The 19,514-nt window shown below is 45.8% G+C and overlaps 1 protein-coding gene and 1 long non-coding RNA gene across 2 annotated transcripts; one reads left to right on the forward strand and one right to left on the reverse strand.

Moving 5' to 3' along the window:
* Positions 1-3,784: 3,784 nt before the first annotated feature.
* LOC130298281 (oocyte zinc finger protein XlCOF22-like) lies at positions 3,785-11,118 on the reverse strand. The gene is made up of 4 exons (XM_056551211.1): positions 11,019-11,118; positions 8,673-8,799; positions 8,023-8,589; positions 3,785-5,113 (listed from the first exon to the last, which is right to left on the reverse strand). Exons 2-4 carry the CDS (start codon positions 8,758-8,760, stop codon positions 3,789-3,791), a joined length of 1,980 nt encoding a protein of 659 aa, XP_056407186.1. The 5' UTR covers positions 8,761-8,799; positions 11,019-11,118; the 3' UTR covers positions 3,785-3,788.
* A 186-nt stretch (positions 11,119-11,304) lies between these two features.
* Positions 11,305-13,306, forward strand: LOC130298294 (uncharacterized). Its single transcript, XR_008849756.1, has 3 exons — positions 11,305-11,589; positions 12,479-12,626; positions 13,199-13,306. It is a non-coding gene; the product is annotated as an uncharacterized LOC130298294 (long non-coding RNA).
* The last annotated feature ends 6,208 nt before the right edge of the window (positions 13,307-19,514 follow it).

The raw sequence follows: 19,514 nt of genomic DNA on the forward strand, positions 1-19,514 counted from the left end.
AACCAGTAGCGTACCAGACGTTTTTCATTTTTTGGGGGGAGGGGGGCTGTGTAGGGGTTTGTGTATATGTAGTGTTTTTTACTTTTTATTTTAGGTTAGTGTTAGTGTAGTGTAGTGTTTTTAGGGTACAGTCACATGGGCAGAGGTTCACAGCAAGTTTGCCGCTGGAAGTTTGAGCTGCAGCGCAAAATTTGCGCCATCTCAAACTTGCAGCACTCACTGTAAACCTCCGCCCATGTGAGTGTACCCTGTACATTCACATTGGGGGGAGGGGGCAAACATCCAGCTGTTGCAAACTCTGAGCATGCCCTTTGGCTGTCCGTGCATGCTGGGAGTTGTAGTTTTGCAACAGCTGGAGGAACACTGGTTTGGAAACACTAAGTTAAGTAATAAACTTTCAAGTGTTTTGCAACCAAACTTAGTGTTTCCAAACCAGTGTGCCTCCAGCTGTTGCAAAACTACAACTCCCAGCATGCATGGTCTGTCAGTGCATGCTGGGAGTTATAGTTTTGCAACAATTGCAACAGCTGGAGGCACTGAGGTAGGAAACGGACAATGTTTCCCAACTAGTGTGCCTCCAGTTGTTGCAAAACTACAACTCCCAGCATGCCCAGACTGCCAAGGCATGCTGGAAGTTGTAGTTCGGCAATATCTGAAGGATCAGATGTTGCCGAACTACAACTTCCAGCATGCTTGGGCAGTCTGGGCATGCTGGGAGTTGTAGTTTTGCAACATCTGGAGGTCCACAGTTTGGAGACCACTGTATAATGGTCTCCAATCTGTGCTCTTCCAGATGTTAGAGAACTACAACTCCCAGCATGCCTGGACAGACTGAGCATGCTGAGATTTGTAGTTTTGCAACATCTGGAAGAGCACAGATTGGAGACCATTATACAGTGGTCTCCAAACTGAGGACCTCCAGATGTTGCATAACTACAACTCCCAGCATGCCCAGAAAGCCAAAGGCTGTCTGGGCATGCTGGGAGTTGCAGTTTTGAAACTCTCAGAGGCAGCAGTGAGATCGCTTTACGGCGATCTCACTGCTGCCAATGAAGATGCCGCACTGCTGCCGGAAACTCACCTCCGGGACGCAGCGCAGCCGGGACCGCACGGAGGACGCCGGGACCGCTCGGGACACCGCTCCGACGGGTAAGTGACGCCGGGGGACAGGTCAGGGACACTTAGCAGAGCGGTGTGTGTCCCGATCCCCGTGATCGGGACTCACACACCGCGCTGCTAAGTATTTTCATAGCGAAACGCTGCTATCAGCTAGTCAGATTTGACCAGCTGATAGCAGCGATCGCTGGGGGGGGGGGGGGGGTGGGGGATGAAACCCCCCGTGGTCACATGGTAAAATGGTTGGTTATCAGTGATAGCCACCATCTTTCCGGGCGCTGCGGGATGCCGCGAGTAGCGGCAGTAATGTCCATGACGTACCTGTATGTCATGGGTCGGGAACACCTTGCCACCCATGACGTACAGGTATGTCATAGGTCGGGAAGGGGTTAAAGGGGTACTCCGGTGAAAACCTTTTTTCTTTTAAATCAACTGGTGGCAGAAAGTTAAACATATTTGTAAATTACTTCTATTAAAAAATCTTAATCCTTCCTGTACTTATTAGCTGCTGAATGCTACAGAGGAAATTATTTTCTTTTTGGAATTCTCTCTGATGACATCACAACCACAGTTCTCTGCTGACAATATTATAATAATAATAACTCTTTATTTATTGTTGTCCTTAGTGGTATTTGAACCCAAGTCCCCAGCACTGCAAGGCAGCAGTGCTAACCACTGAGCCACCATGCTGCCCTTAGCATACATCTGCTATGCACAGTTGCTAAAATGAACAGAGATGTCAGCAGAGAGCACTGTGGTCGTGATGTCATCAGTGTTCCAAAAAGAAAGGAATTTCCTCTGTAGCATTCAGCAGCTAATAAGTACTGGAAGTAGGGATCGACCGATTATCGGTATGGCCGATATCATCGGCCGATAATCATGATTTGGGGCATACCGCTATACCGGTCGGGCCCCTCCCCCACCCTTCAAGTCAATAAAAAAAATTAAACTTACCCGTAATGGGGGTGGTCTGGGCCATCCATCCTTCCTGTAGTGTCCAGCGGCATTCCGGGTGGAGGGTGAACCGGTCCGGGCTGTCCTTCTCCGGGGGTCATCTTCTCCACTCCGGGCAGGCTCCGGCCTAGTACGCTGCATAGACGCCGCTACGCCGTGACGTCAGGTGTGTCGCTGCGCACGGGCGTCACTGCACAGCGGCGTCTATGCTGCGTTACTATGCCGGAGCCTGCCCAGAGTGGAGAAGATGACCCCCGGAGAAGGACAGCCCGGACCGGTTCACCCTCCACCCGGAATGCCGCCGGACACTACAGGAAGGAAGGAAGGATGGCCCGGACCACCGTGACAGACAGGGGGAGAGAAGCGGGTGGTGGCGGCGGCCTATGGCACCGCAAAAGCCACTGCAGTGCATTGAGTTAGAGCGCCTGCTTTAAATCAATGATCTGCAGCGGTGTCGCGGGGGGATAAATAGCCGATAACTTACACCGGAATATCGGTATAAGTTATCAGCTATCGGCCCTAACCTCCACCGATTATCGGTATCGGCCCTAAAAAACCGATATCGGTCGATCCCTAACTGGAAGGATTAAGATTTTTTAATAGAAGTAATTTACAAATATAAAAACAAAAGGAAAAAGAAAAAGGAAAAATAATTTACAAATATGTTTAACTTTCTGCCACCAGTTGATTTATAAGAGAAAAGGTTTTCACCGGAGTACCCCTTTAAACTAGATCTCAGCCCCGAGGATTCAGGATCAGGAGGAGGAGCTAGCTCTCACTTCCTCCCATCATGCTCTCACACCATATCTTTATTCTGTGATGCTACAATCATTTTTATATATATTTCCATATTACAGAAAAAGTTCTTTATATAATGCCCGGCCTATTCCCACAATGACAGCCATTGGTTTTATATACTGTATATTTATGATACGTATTTTCTATATAGGTGATTGGATATGTTCTTTATATTTCACATTATATGTGGTTGTGATAGATACATTGAATATGTTCCTATAGTCAGATATCACCCCTGGTCATGTAGAGGTGGTACGATCCACCTGTATGATGGGGGGTGGAGAAGATGGGACATCTAAGAAGCGCCCCATTAAGGAGGAGCTGATGTCTCACGTCCTCTATAAATGGCTGACAGGTAATTATATAACTTGTATGACTAAGGTCCAGATGTAGGACCAAAACCCGTCATGTGTGTCTACATTGTCTGTGCACCGAGGTGAAAGTCTGCAAATAAAAGCTCCGTTCTGCAAGAATCTGCGCTGGACATCCTTTCTTCTATAGTATGAATTAGTGTATTGTATTATTTAAAGGGGTCCTCCGGGGATTACACATCTTATCCCCTATCCAAAGCCTTGGAGTTTTCTGTACGCTCAGCAGTTGTGGTTCTTGTTTACAAGTTTCCTGGTTATAATTCTGGTAAAGTTCACACTCAGTTCATAATGAAGGAACATAGACAAGATGGTGGACTATAGACAACATAGTGATGATATACAAAATGGCGTATAATTATATAAAGGATTATTATAGAAGGTTATATAAAAATGTATAACAAGCTGACTCCCCTCACAGGCATGCTGGGAGTTAAAGTTTTGGAATATCTGGAGGGCCGCCAGTTTGAGACCCCTACAGTATATGATCTATGTATAAATGTCAGATATCCTATGTACATGGATAATATATAGATGTGTTATCTGCGTCATTTATTGCTCTGAATTGGCTTCTCCTGTGTGAGTTCTTTCATGTTTAACAAGTTCTGATTTCTGAATAAAATATTTTCCACATTCTAAACACAGAAATGGCTTCACCCCTGTGTGAGTTTTTTGATGATGAACAAGACCTGATTTGTCAGTAAAACATTTTCCACATTCTGAACATAAAAATGGCTTCTCTCCTGTGTGAGTTTTTTGATGATAAACAAGACTTGATCTCCCAGTGAAACATTTTCCACATGCTGAACATAAAAATGGCTTCTCACCTGTGTGAGTTCTTTGATGATTAACAAGACTTGATTTCATAGAATAACATTTTCCACATTCTGAACATGGAAATGACTTCTCTCCAGTGTGAGTTATCTGATGTCTAACAAGATTTGATTTACAAGTAAAGCATTTTCCACATTCTGAACATGAAAATGGCTTCTCCCCTGTGTGAGTTCTCTGATGTTCAACACGATATGATTTTTTAGTAAAACATTTTCCACATTCTGAACATGAAAATGGCTTCTCTCCTGTGTGAGTTCTTTCATGTGTAACAAGACTTGATTTCTCAGTAAAACATTTTCCACATTCTGAACATGAAAATAGCTTCTCTCCTATGTGAGTTTTTTGATGATAAACAAGACTTGATTTCTCAGTAATTTGTGAACACGGAAAAAGCTTCTCCCCGGTGTGAGTTTTTTGATGTTGAACAAGATTTGATTTGTCAGTAAAACACTTTCTACATTCTGAACATGAAAATGGTTTCACCCCTGTGTGAGTTCTTTGATGTACAGCAAGATGCGATTGCTGAGTAAAACATTTTCCACATTCTGAGCATGAAAATGGTTTCTCCCCTGTGTGAGTTCTTTGATGTACAACAAGATATGATTTATTAGTAAAACATTTCTCACATTCTGAACATGAAAATAGCTTCTCCCCTGTGTGAGTTCTTTGATGTTGAACAAGATTTGTTTTCGCAGGAAAACATTTCCCACATTCTGAACATGAAAATGGCTTCTCTCTTGTGTGAGTTCTTTGATGTGTAACAAGACTTGATTTAAAAGGAAAACATTTCCCACATTCTGAGCATGAATATGTTTTCTTTCCTGTATGAGCTCGTTGATGTCCAACACCCCTTCTGTGATCTTTCTGTGATGAATGAGAAGACAGGACCTGTATATAAGGATGAGATGAGAGATCTTGGCTGTGAAGGGCTGAGGGTGTATCTGGGATAATGGAATGTTCTTCATATGTATCTTGTGTGATATCATCATCTGCTTTATAATCTGAAGATATAAGATTCTCCTCTGATCTCCTGGTACAAGAATCTGCAGAGAATAACACAGATTTTATTTTAACCCCTTAACAACTCAGGAAATTTAAGCTTTCCTCTAAGAGCCAAAACTCTTATTTTGCCATAACATTTTTTCCTTCATTCACTGTGCGGTACAATTATTTCTCAGGTGAATACGATCACAATACTCAGTTTGCATAGTTTTTGTTACACTTTACTACTTTGTAACCCCTTAAAGGGGCACTCCACTGCTCCAGTGTTCAAAACATTTTGTTATGAACGCTGGGCTTGGGCTGCAGGTGTAGTGACGTCACAGTCACACCCCATCAATGTAAGTCTATTGGAGGGGGCAAGCTGCGGGGGGGGGGGGGGGATTTGGGCGGGGGCGGTGATGTCTGACATCACGAATGCTGGGATTCAAAGAATGGTGGGAGTGGCAGTTACCAACTACAACACCCAGCATGCCCTCATACAGCCTATACCTCTGCAGCAGACCCAAAACTGCGACTACCAGCATGTTGCACCATTACTTTTACTATACTAGTATATGGTGAAACATGCTGGGAGTAGTTCTGGGTTGTATCAGCTGCAGAGCCATAGGCCGTATCAAGGCATGCTGGGTGATGTAGTTAAAAACTTCAGCTCCCAGCATTCCTTGACACAGCCTCTGGCTTTGCAGCCGACCCGAAACTACAACTCCCAGCATGTTGTACCAGGACCTATACTACTATATAGTGCAACATGCTGGGAGTTGTAGTTTTGCAGCAGGCAGAGAGCCTTAGGTTTCAGATCACTGATTTATAACATAAAAAGTAATAAATAAAATATTTTAAAAAAAAATAGAAACAAATGTGAAATAGCCCCTCCCCTAATAAAAGTTTGATTACACCCCCCCCCCCCCCTTTTTGGAATAAAATAATGTAAACAAAAATAAATTAACATATTTGGTGTAAATATCCGAACTATTATAATATAATGTTGTTAATTAAACCGCACAGTGAATGGCGCAAATGTAAAAAAATAGAGAAAAAAAAAGTATAAAAAGCAAAACAAAAGAACAATCTATACAAAAACTACAAATCACGGTGCAAATAAAAATGATCCCTCATACAGGAAAATAAAGTGTTATGGGGGGGGGGGGGCAGAAATATTACAGAAAAATTACAAAAAGTTATAATCCAATAATAATATAATCCAATAATACAAAACCTATATATATTGGGTATCGATGTCATTGTTTGGACACAATATAGATGACGTCATTTGTACCGAAAAGTGCTCTGCATAGGAATGGAAGCCACAAATTATGTATTCTTTTGTTTTTGATCTATCTACTTATCACCAGTACCTACCTACACCATCTACCTACCAACGCTATCTACCTACCGCCATTATCTGCCTTCATACTGACATTATCTACACTATTTAGGGCACTGAGGGTAGGAAAGAATTGGGGGATGTGCTGGAAACGTGCGGTGCCTAACTTGTTTCTCCGGCAGATTCTGTGGGGACAAAGAGGAAAGAGAACGACTTCAGGAAGACGCCCCCTGTGATTCACTACATGTAACTGCACTGTAATCACTTATATGGTCTGCAGCGCCTGTGTAGAGCCAGGGGCACTGTATGGGGGGATATTAGTCTGTGTACAGGGGTTTTATTCAGTATGAGTATGGCAGTATTATCCCGTCACTATATGGTGGTAATGGTGGTGGTCATGATGTGGTGCAATTATTCATCCCTTTTATTCCTTTATCACCACAAAATCCTGATGTCCCGATCAGCTGAGAGGACGGTGGGAGGGCCCTTACCTGCCTCCTCGCCGTCTGATCAGTGTTCTATTGCTCCAAGACTGAAGCAGCAGAGCACTGATAACAATGATCAATGTTATGGCATAGCACTGATCAGTATATACAATCAGAAGATTGCAGGTAATAGTTCCCTATGGGGGCTAAAAAAAGTGTAAAAAAAAGATGTTAAATTAATAAAATGTGAATAAGCCCCTCCCCTAATAAAAAAGTTTGAAAAGTTTTTTAAAGTAGTAAAATAAAATAAAACCTATATACTTTGGGTATCCTTGTAACCGTCTGGACCTACAGAATAAAGATAAGGTGTTATTTTTACCGAAAAGTTCACTGCCTAAAAACGGAAGCCCTAAAAAGTGGCAAATTGGCGATTTTTTATTTTATTTCACCCCACAAACAATTTTTTTTGTTTCGCCGCAGATTATGTTATAAAATAATTGCTGTCCTTGACATCAATCATTTTACCCAAAAATCTATGGCGAAAACAAGAAAAAAAATATTTGTGGGACAAAATAAAAAAACGAAACAATGCCATTTTGCATGGGAGGTGAGGGGGGCATGAAAGGCGAGGTGACAATCTGACAGAAGGCCTCCTCAAGGGGTCCCAAAATGGTGGTCTCTCTCTCTCTCTCGGAACCTAGTGTCTATTAAGAAGGTGAAAGACAAAAGCTCCTTGGGATCTCTGACCACAATCTCCTCTTGTATAATATCGGAGAGTCCAGGAGAGAACATGTCCACCAGCGCTTCCTTATCCCAGCACACTTCTGCTGCTAGAATAAATTCTTGGCCACAGTTCTCGTCCCCTGTTACATGGACATGAGCTGCTCTGCCGCAGAGGGAGAACGGACAGGGAGATTAAAGGGGTACTCCACTGCCCCAGTGGTCAGAACATTTAGTTCCAAACGCTGGGGGTGGGCTGCGGGAGTCATGATGTCACAGGTTGCCTCCTCAGTGCAAGTCCATGGGAACGGGCGTGATGGCCTCGAACACATAGGGATATTTCTTGTCCATATTCCAGCTGTAGTATCACATTAGTTTGCATTTTGGGTGAATAGAAGAATAGACAGCAAGAGACAGGACAGAGAGATTAAAGAATTCTACACAATTATTACAGTCTCTATATTAAGTTGTTACTACTCACCTGGGTGGTTACTTGTAGGAATGTCCTCCTTATACTGCTCATCACTGTTCACATCTGTCTCTTCTTCCTTCATATCAGTAGCATTAATATTATCCAGATCTTTTCCTGTCAGAATGTCCTCTTTATACTGCTCATCACCGCTCACATCTGTTTTTTCTTCTACCTTTATGTCTGTAGCATTAATATAGATCAGATCTTTCCCTGTAGGAATGTCCTCCTTATACTGCTCATTACCGCTCACATCAGTCTCTTCTTCTTCCTTTATGTCTGTAGCATTAATATAGATCATATCTTTCCCTGTAGGAATGTCCTCCTTATACTGCTCATCACCGCTCATATCTGTCTCTTGTTCTTCCTTTATGTCTGTAGCATTAATATAGATGAGATCATGCTCTGTAGAAATGTCCTCCTTATACTGCTCATCACTGCTCACATCTGTCTCTTCTTCTTCCTTTATGTCTGTAGCCTTAATATAGATCAGATCTTTCCCTGTAGTAATGTCCTCCATATTCTGCTCATCAAGAGGACGGGGACACCTCTCTGGTGCTGTTCTCTTACTGGATCTGACTGTAGGGAACACATACAGAGACTGAATTCATTCTTTACATATAAATAATGAGAGGACGTGTGTATATAGTCATGTCTATTACCTGGTGATGTGAGGGGCTGCTGATCCTCCATCATGACCTGATCCTTGTAATGATCCTTGTGTCCTTCTACATACTCCCACTCCTCCATGGAGAAATAGACCGCCACGTCCTGACCCCTTATAGGAACCTGTATTGTGAATAAACATTTAATTCTATACAATTCCAGGATGTTATATGGAGACATTTGAGGGGATATTCCTGCACATGATTTATCTTCTTGCTCTCGGATGATGAGGTGAATGCTTGTCGGGGCAGATCCTCTATATTATGGTCACATGTCCCCAACTGACCCCAAGTCTGATGATCCAGCTGTCAGTTCAGGTCATTATACCCAAAGTGCCCGTCCCATGGAGTGTAAGGAGTTAAGTGATATTTCATAGTATCACTGCTCCCCTCCCCCGGGACTATATAGATGGCTGCTTACTGTCTGGCCCCTAAGGGTAGAATTGGCAGTGCTGTGCGCCACTTAAAGGGAACCAATCATCAGATTTTACCCTATATAATGCTTGGCAAAGCGTTATCTAGGGTAAAATCTTTATTTTCGCCATTCCCGGGGGATGCTCCTGCCCCCAGGGATGGTGAAGATATGAAGTTATAAACTAGTCACCACCGCCGCCGTAAGTAGTCACTTGGGCGGGGAGCTCTTCTCACCTACTCCCGTTCTTCGGCCGGGAGCGACGCCCCCTCCGCTTGATTGATGGGCCGCGTCATCACTCAGCTCCGTCTGTTCAGTGAGCGGAACGATGACGCGGCCCGTCAATCAAGCGGAGGGGGCGTCGCTGCCGGCGGAAGAACTGGAGTAGGGGAGAAGACCTCCCCGCCCAAGTGACTACTTACGGCGGCGGCGGTGACTAGTTTATAACTTCATATCTTCACCATCCCTGGGGGCAGGAGCGTCCCCCGGGAATGGCGAAAATAAAGATTTTACCCTATATAACGCTTTGCAGAGCGTTATATAGGGTAAAATCTGATGATTGGTTCCCTTTAACCCTAGCTAGACTGGTTGATGTTATCCCAGCGAGTAGAAGGGACAATAAGCAGCTATCTGTATAGTGTGTGGCCCCAGAAATGTTAAGTGGCAATGCATGACCACCATTTAACTCCTTCATGGCTGACTGGGCAGGAGGTATATAATGTATAGCCATGGGCCCAGCTCCGGAACAGGAGACGCATCATATCTGGCATATCTTCTGCTCTTGTGCAGGAAACCCCTTTCAGAGCAGGGACTCCTGTCATTAAAGTGATAAGATTTGGAGGGGAGGGAGGCCGCTGCCAGTCTATGAAGCACAGTCAGGAGTTCAGCACGATTCATAGTCCCTAGGACCTACCTGCTATCAGCATCTGGGACTCATTGCTAATGCCGGACATCACCAATGCCAAAAATCTATTCTCAGTGGAGCAGATAAGGACCCCCACAGTGAAATCGCGGGGTCCTGGTCAACTGAGAGAACGTGTGGAGGTCCCTAACCTCGCTCCACGCTGTCTGAACGACGCTCCAATCCTGCAGGCAGCCTCAGCATCACAGCATTGATCAGTGTATGTAATCTATAGATTCCATGTAATAGTCTACTACGGGGACTAAAAAACTGGGAATAAGGTAAAAAGAACATTAACTTAATATGAATAAGCCCCTCCCCTAATAAACGATTAATTCTTCCCCATTTACCATTTTATTTCTCTTAAATGAAATAATGTAAATAAAAATAAACCTAAACTTATGTGTAACCGCACGGTCAATGGCGTAAACGTAAAAAAATACAACTTCATAGGCCAAAAAAAAAATTCTTAAAAAGTGATCAAAGAGTCTCATCAAAACTAAAGTGTTTCCGATAAAAATTACAGATCACGGCGCAAAAAATGACTTTCATACATCCCCGTATACGGAATAATAAGAGAGTTATAGGGGACAAGGTAGGACAATCTGATGCAGACTCATTATTGTACAAAAAGTTAGAATTGTTTTATATTTTAAAAGTGTTAAAATAAAACCTATATAAATCATTTATCATTGTAATCGTTTGGACCTACAGAATAAAGAGAATTATTACCGTAATGTGCACTGCGTCCAAACAGAAGACCCCAGATTTTAAAAATGGCTTTTATTTTCTTTTTCACCCCACAAATAATATTTTTTTGTCCCTTGTTGTAGATTTTGCAGTAAAATGAGTGATGTCATTACAAAGTACAAATCTGTGGTGAAAAAAACAACAAGAACAAGAAGCCTCAGATGGGTTTATAAAGAGGAAATTACAATCATTATGGCTATTAGAAGGCGAGGAGGAAAAAATAAAATAACACAAAAATGAGAAATCGCTGTGTCCTTAAGGGGTTAAAACTCAAACCTACCGGGTCCTGAAGGGGTTAATAGTACAAAAACCATCAGACAGCCTCCACATGTGACCGCACACATACCTCCACCTGCAGACTGTACGGGAGCCGCTTATAGGACCTGCGATGATGTCACCGTCATGTGATCAGTCACATGGAGGAGGAGGAGTCACATGATCAGGGGCTGCTGTTCTAGGCTCATCTGCTCAGTGTATGCAGGACTCTGCTGTCACATGACCATTGTCACAGGTCCTTCAATCACAATCTCTTCTATCCTGCACATCTGAGCTCCGCCCACTCCTGTCACATGATCCTACCCACAGGTCCTTCAGCCACAGTCACATCTATACTGCTAAACTTTGCCCCCAAATGTACTGGTCACATGATTGTGACATCATCACAGGTCCTACACCTCCAGCAAGTAACAGATACAGAGCAGGTCCTGGTGGGGCAGTCACTGCTGTTGTGCGTGAAGATCTCTCAGAGCAGCAGCCCCTGATCATGTGACTCCTCCTCCTCCATGTGACTGATCACATGATGGTGACATCATCGCAGGTCCTGTAAGCACACGGTTCTTCTACAGATACAGGTATGTGTGTGCGGTCACCATCAGATCAGGATTATTGGGGATGTTTATTATTAACCCTTAAGGACACGATATATATTTACATTCTATGCCCCATATGGGACTTTGAGGTGAGCTCAGGAGCTATAAGCAGCCAGGTCTCACCACTAATGACGCTCATCGCTATTAACCCTTTAGATTCCATGATCAGCCACTTCTTCCATACAGGACTATGTAAGCATCAGGTTTTTTAAGTTTCTCCCGCGCCCCTATTATTACTATAGACAGTGTTTCCAAACCAGCGTGCCTCCAGCTGTTGTAAAACTACAACTCCCAGCATGCCCTGACAGCCAAATGCTGTAACAACTGGAGGCACCCTGCTTGTAAACACTGACTCCGGTGGTGGCCCAGACCCTGCGTGTGTAACGGTATATGATGCTCGGCCTCTGCTGCAGGTAATAGCAGGTTCTTCCGGGGGGACATATCACAATTCACATAAAATCCTGATGTAATTGTGATGTATATTGTGCCCCCTAGTGGACACATTTCACTATTCTTCATTGGACAATGTCATATTGAATCCCTCTATTCTTCTCCCTGCTCTGATGAAGACGTTCTGAATACACCGCAGCCTCAGAGATTAGGAGAAATGGATTCACAACGTCTTCAGCAGAGCAGGGAGAGCGACCTCAGAAGACCTGGAGGACCAGAGCGCCACCACTGGACGGGAGAGGGGAGTGCGCTCTAGTCTCTTATTTTACAGCCCTCGGACAATGGATTTTGTTTTATAGAGAAATCTGAAAACTCCTATAATGTCTCCTCAGATGTTTCCCCAGATTATCTCCAGGAAATGGATTTTATTTCTCCATAGAATCTGGTGCGGTTTATCATCATCTCCTCTTCTTCCCTTCAGGTTTCTCCAATCCAGGATCCTCTGCTGATATCTTCTATATAAGAGAATTCTCCTGGATGACCCATCAACCATGGAGAGAGACAGGAACAAGATGGCCGACAGGATCATAAACCTCACCCTACAGATACTCTTCCGGCTTACTGGAGAGGTGAGGGATTCTGGGAGTGATGTCACATGACCTAATTCTTATCTATGTAATAACAGATGGATATGACTGGAGAGGTGAGGGATTCTGGGAGTGATGTCACATGACCTCATTCTTATCTATGTAATAACAGATGGATATGACTGGAGAGGTGAGGGATTCTGGGAGTGATGTCACATGACCTCATTCTTATCTATGTAATAACAGATGGATATGACTGGAGAGGTGAGGGATGCTGGGAGTGATGTCACATGACCACATTCTTATCTATGTAATAACAGATGGATATGACTGGAGAGGTGAGGGATTCTGGGAGTGATGTCACATGACCTCATTCTTATCTATGTGATAACAGATGGATATGACTGTAGAGGTGAGGGATTCTGGGAGTGATGTCACATGACCTCATTCTTATCTATGTAATAACAGAAGGATATGACTGGAGAGGTGAGGGATTCTGGGAGTGATGTCACATGACCTCATTCTTATCTCTGTAATAACAGATGGATATGACTGGAGAGGTGAGGGATTCTGGGAATGTATGTAGTGATATTAATGTGTCTCTCCATACACAGGATTACACAGTAGTGAAGAAGTCCTCTAGTGGGCGCTGTTGGGCCCCTGTGTGTGAAGGATGGGGAAGAACCCTGAGCCCAATCCCGGGGCCCCCACCTCACTCCCTGATACATGAGGAAATAGATGAACAGAAGATCCGAGAACTCATCAACAAGATGATGGAGCTGCTGACTGGAGAGGTGACCCTGCTGGGACATTATACAGTAATGGAGGGGTCTGGTGATGACTGGAGAGGTGACACTGCTGGGACATTATACAGTAATGGAGGGGTCTAGTGATGACTGGAGAGGTGACACTGCTGGGACATTATACAGTAATGGAGGGGTCTGGTGATGACTGGAGAGGTGACACTGCTGGGACATTATACAGTAATGGAGGGGTCTGGTGATGACTGGAGAGGTGACCCTGCTGGGACATTATACAGTAATGGAGGGGTCTGGTGATGACTGGAGAGGTGACACTGCTGGACATTATACAGTAATGGAGGGGTCTGGTGATGACTGGAGAGGTGACACTGCTGGGAATGCTGGGACATTATACAGTAATGAAGGGGTATTGTGATGACTGGAGAGGTGACCCTGCTGGGACATTATACAGTAATGGAGGGGTCTGGTGATGACTGGAGAGGTGACACTGCTGGGACATTATACAGTAATGTAGGGGTCTGGTGATGACTGGAGAGGTGACACTGCTGGGACATTATACAGTAATGGAGGGGTCTGGTGATGACTGGAGAGGTGACACTGCTGGGACATTATACAGTAATGGAGGGGTCTGGTGATGACTGGAGAGGTGACACTGCTGGGACATTATATAATAATGGAGGGGTCTGGTGATGACTGGAGAGGTGACACTGCTGGGACATTATACAGTAATGGAGGGGTCTGGTGATGACTGGAGAGGTGAAACTGCTGGGAATGCTGGGACATTATACAGTAATGGAGGGGTCTGGTGATGACTGGAGAGGTGACACTGCTGGGACATTATACAGTAATGGATGGGTCTGGTGATGACTGGAGAGGTGACACTGCTGGGAATGCTGGGACATTATACAGTAATGGAGGGGTCTGGTGATGACTGGAGAGGTGACACTGCTGGGAATGCTGGGACATTATACAGTAATGGAGGGGTCTGGTGATGACTGGAGAGGTGACACTGCTGGGACATTATACAGTAATGGAGGGGTCTGGTGATGACTGGAGAGGTGACACTGCTGGGACATTATACAGTAATGGAGGGGTCTGGTGATGATTGGAGAGGTGACACTGCTGGGACATTATACAGTAATGGAGGGGTCTGGTGCTGACTGGAGAGGTGACACTGCTGGGACATTATACAGTAATGGAGGGGTCTGGTGATGACTGGAGAGGTGAGACTGCTGGGACATTATACAGTAATGGAGGGGTCTGGTGATGACTGGAGAGGTGACACTGCTGGGACATTATACAGTAATGGAGGGGTCTGGTGATGACTGGAGAGGTGACACTGCTGGGACATTATACAGTAATGGAGGGTCTGGTGATGACTGGAGAGGTGACACTGCTGGGACATTATACAGTAATGGAGGGGTCTGGTGATGACTGGAGAGGTGACACTGCTGGGACATTATACAGTAATGGAGGAGTCTGGTGATGACTGGAGAGGTGACACTGCTGGGACATTATACAGTAATGGAGGGGTCTGGTGATGACTGGAGAGGTGACACTTCTGGGACATTATACAGTAATGGAGGGGTCTGGTGATGACTGGAGAGGTGACCCTGCTGGGACATTATACAGTAATGGAGGGGTCTGGTGATGACTGGAGAGGTGACACTGCTGGGAATGCTGGGACATTATACAGTAATGGAGGGGTCTGGTGATGACTGGAGAGGTGACACTGCTGGGAATGCTGGGACATTATACAGTAATGGAGGGGTCTGGTGATGACTGGAGAGGTGACACTGCTGGGACATTATACAGTAATGGAGGGGTCTGGTGATGACTGGAGAGGTGACACTGCTGGGACATTATACAGTAATGGAGGGGTCTGGTGATGACTGGAGAGGTGACACTGCTGGGACATTATACAGTAATGGAGGGGTCTGGTGATGACTGGAGAGGTGACACTGCTGGGACATTATACAGTAATGGAGGGGTCTGGTGATGACTGGAGAGGTGACACTGCTGGGACATTATATAGTAATGGAGGAGTCTGGTGATGACTGGAGAGGTGACACTGCTGGGACATTATACAGTAATGGAGGGGTCTGGTGATGACTGGAGAGGTGACACTGCTGGGACATTATACAGTAATGGAGGGGTCTGGTGATGACTGGAGAGGTGACAATGCTGGGACATTATACAGTAATGGAGGGGTCTGGTGATGACTGGAGAGGTGACACTGCTGGGACATTATACAGTAATGGAGGGGTCTGGTGATGACTGGAGAGGTGACACTGCTGGGACATTATACAGTAATGGAGGGGTCTGGTGATGACTGGACAGATGACACTGCTGGGACATTATACAGTAATGAAGGGGTCTGGTGATGACTGGAGAGGTGACACTGCTGGGACATTATACAGTAATGGAGGGGTCTGGTGATGACTGGAGAGGTGACACTATTGGGAATGCTGGGACATTATACAGTAATGAAGGGGTCTGGTGATGACTGGAGAGGTAACACTGCTGGGAATGCTGGGACATTATACAGTAATGGAGGGGTCTGGTGATGACTGGAGAGGTGACACTGCTGGGACATTATACAGTAATGGAGGAGTCTGGTGATGACTGGAGAGGTGACACTGCTGGGACATTATACAGTAATGGAGGAGTCTGGTGATGACTGGAGAGGTGACACTGCTGGGACATTATACAGTAATGGAGGGGTCTGGTGATGACTGGAGAGGTGACACTGCTGGGAATGCTGGGACATTATACAGTAATGGAGGGGTCTGGTGATGACTGGAGAGGTGACACTGCTGGGACATTATACAGTAATGGAGGGGTCTGGTGATGACTGGAGAGGTGACACTGCTGGGACATTATACAGTAATGGAGGGGTCTGGTGATGATTGGAGAGGTGACACTGCTGGGACATTATACAGTAATGGAGGGGTCTGGTGCTGACTGGAGAGGTGACACTGCTGGGACATTATACAGTAATGGAGGGGTCTGGTGATGACTGGAGAGGTGACACTGCTGGGACATTATACAGTAATGGAGGGGTCTGGTGATGACTGGAGAGGTGACCCTGCTGGGACATTATACAGTAATGGAGGGGTCTGGTGATGACTGGAGAGGTGACACTGCTGGGACATTATACAGTAATGGAGGGTCTGGTGATGACTGGAGAGGTGACACTGCTGGGACATTATACAGTAATGGAGGGGTCTGGTGATGACTGGAGAGGTGACACTGCTGGGACATTATACAGTAATGGAGGAGTCTGGTGATGACTGGAGAGGTGACACTGCTGGGACATTATACAGTAATGGAGGGGTCTGGTGATGACTGGAGAGGTGACACTGCTGGGACATTATACAGTAATGGAGGGGTCTGGTGATGACTGGAGAGGTGACACTGCTGGGACATTATACAGTAATGGAGGGGTCTGGTGATGACTGGAGAGGTGACCCTGCTGGGACATTATACAGTAATGGAGGGGTCTGGTGATGACTAGAGAGGGGACACTGCTGGGACATTATACAGTAATGGAGGGGTCTGGTGATGACTGGAGATGTGACACTGCTGGGACATTATACAGTAATGGAGGGGTCTGGTGATGACTGGAGAGGTGACACTGCTGGGACATTATATAGTAATGGAGGGGTCTGGTGATGACTGGAGAGGTGACACTGCTGGGAATGCTGGGACATTATACAGTAATGGAGGGGTCTGGTGATGACTGGAGAGGTGACACTGCTGGGAATGCTGGGACATTATACAGTAATGGAGGGGTCTGGTGATGACTGGAGAGGTGACACTGCTGGGACATTATACAGTAATGGAGGGGTCTGGTGATGAATGGAGAGGTGACACTGCTGGGACATTATACAGTAATGGAGGGGTCTGGTGATGACTGGAGAGGTGACACTGCTGGGACATTATACAGTAATGGAGGGGTCTGGTGATGACTGGAGAGGTGACACTGCTGGGACATTATACAGTAATGGAGGGGTCTGGTGATGACTGGAGAGGTGACACTGCTGGGACATTATACAGTAATGGAGGGGTCTGGGGATGACTGGAGAGGTGACACTGCTGGGACATTATACAGTAATGGAGGGGTCTGGTGATGACTGGAGAGGTGACACTGCTGGGACATTATACAGTAATGGAGGGGTCTGGTGATGACTGGAGAGGTGACACTGCTGGGACATTATACAGTAATGGAGGGGTCTGGTGATGACTGGAGAGGTGACACTGCTGGGACATTATATAGTAATGGAGGAGTCTGGTGATGACTGGAGAGGTGACACTGCTGGGACATTATACAGTAATGGAGGGGTCTGGTGATGACTGGAGAGGTGACAATGCTGGGACATTATACAGTAATGGAGGGGTCTGGTGATGACTGGAGAGGTGACACTGCTGGGACATTATACAGTAATGGAGGGGTCTGGTGATGAATGGAGAGGTGACACTGCTGGGACATTATACAGTAATGGAGGGGTCTGGTGATGACTGGAGAGGTGACACTGCTGGGACATTATACAGTAATGGAGGGGTCTGGTGATGACTGGAGAGGTGACACTGCTGGGACATTATACAGTAATGGAGGGGTCTGGTGATGACTGGAGAGGTGACACTGCTGGGACATTATACAGTAATGGAGGGGTCTGGGGATGACTGGAGAGGTGACACTGCTGGGACATTATACAGTAATGGAGGGGTCTGGTGATGACTGGAGAGGTGACACTGCTGGGACATTATACAGTAATGGAGGGATCTGATGACTGGAGAGGTGACACTGCTGGGACATTATACAGTAATGGAGGGGTCTGGTGATGACTGGAGAGGTGACACTGCTGGGACATTATACAGTAATGGAGGGGTCTGGTGATGACTGGAGAGGTGACACTGCTGGGACATTATATAGTAATGGAGGAGTCTGGTGATGACTGGAGAGGTGACACTGCTGGGACATTATACAGTAATGGAGGGGTCTGGTGATGACTGGAGAGGTGACAATGCTGGGACATTATACAGTAATGGAGGGGTCTGGTGATGACTGGAGAGGTGACACTGCTGGGACATTATACAGTAATGGAGGGGTCTGGTGATGACTGGAGAGGTGACCCTGCTGGGACATTATACAGTAATGGAGGGGTCTGGTGATGACTGGAGAGGTGACACTGCTGGGACATTATACAGTAATGGAGGGTCTGGTGATGACTAGAGAGGTGACACTGCTGGGACATTATACAGTAATGGAGGGGTCTGGTGATGACTGGAGAGGTGACACTGCTGGGACATTATACAGTAATGGAGGGGTCTGGTGATGACTGGAGAGGTGACACTGCTGGGACATTATACAGTAATGGAGGGGTCTGGTGATGACTGGAGAGGTGACACTGCTGGGAATGCTGGGACATTATACAGTAATGGAGGGGTCTGGTGATGACTGGAGAGGTGACACTGCTGGGACATTATACAGTAATGGAGGGGTCTGGTGATGACTGGAGAGGTGACACTGCTGGGAATGCTGGGACATTATACAGTAATGGAGGGGTCTGGTGATGACTGGAGAGGTGACACTGCTGGGACATTATACAGTAATGGAGGGGTCTGGTGATGACTGGAGAGGTGACACTGCTGGGACATTATATAGTAATGGAGGAGTCTGGTGATGACTGGAGAGGTGACACTGCTGGGACATTATACAGTAATGGAGGGGTCTGGTGATGACTGGAGAGGTGACACTGCTGGGAATGCTGGGACATTATACAGTAATGGAGGGGTCTGGTGATGACTGGAGAGGTGACACTGCTGGGACATTATACAGTAATGGAGGGGTCTGGTGATGACTGGAGAGGTGACACTGCTGGGACATTATACAGTAATGGAGGGGTCTGGTGATGACTGGAGAGGTGACACTATTGGGAATGCTGGGACATTATACAGTAATGAAGGGGTCTGGTGATGACTGGAGAGGTGACACTGCTGGGACATTATACAGTAATGGAGGGGTCTGGTGATAACTGGAGAGGTGACACTGCTGGGACATTATACAGTAATGGGGGGGTCTGGTGATGACTGGAGAGGTGACACTGCTGGGACATTATACAGTAATGGAGGGGTCTGGTGATGATTGGAGAGGTGACACTGCTGG

Source organism: Hyla sarda (assembly GCF_029499605.1).
Source record: "Hyla sarda isolate aHylSar1 chromosome 1 unlocalized genomic scaffold, aHylSar1.hap1 SUPER_1_unloc_8, whole genome shotgun sequence".
In the NCBI taxonomy this organism is placed as follows: domain Eukaryota; kingdom Metazoa; phylum Chordata; class Amphibia; order Anura; family Hylidae; genus Hyla; species Hyla sarda.

Excerpts from the sequence above, each read along its gene's own strand:
- LOC130298281 (XM_056551211.1), bottom strand. The coding sequence starts at position 8,760 with ATGGAGGAGTGGGAGTATGTAGAAGGACACAAGGATCATTACAAGGAT. Across the intron at positions 8,590-8,672 it reads GCAGCCCCTCACATCACCAG|TCAGATCCAGTAAGAGAACA; the intron begins GTAATAGACATG and ends TGTTCCCTACAG. Across the intron at positions 5,114-8,022 it reads TCCTACAAGTAACCACCCAG|ATTCTTGTACCAGGAGATCA; the intron begins GTGAGTAGTAAC and ends TATTCTCTGCAG.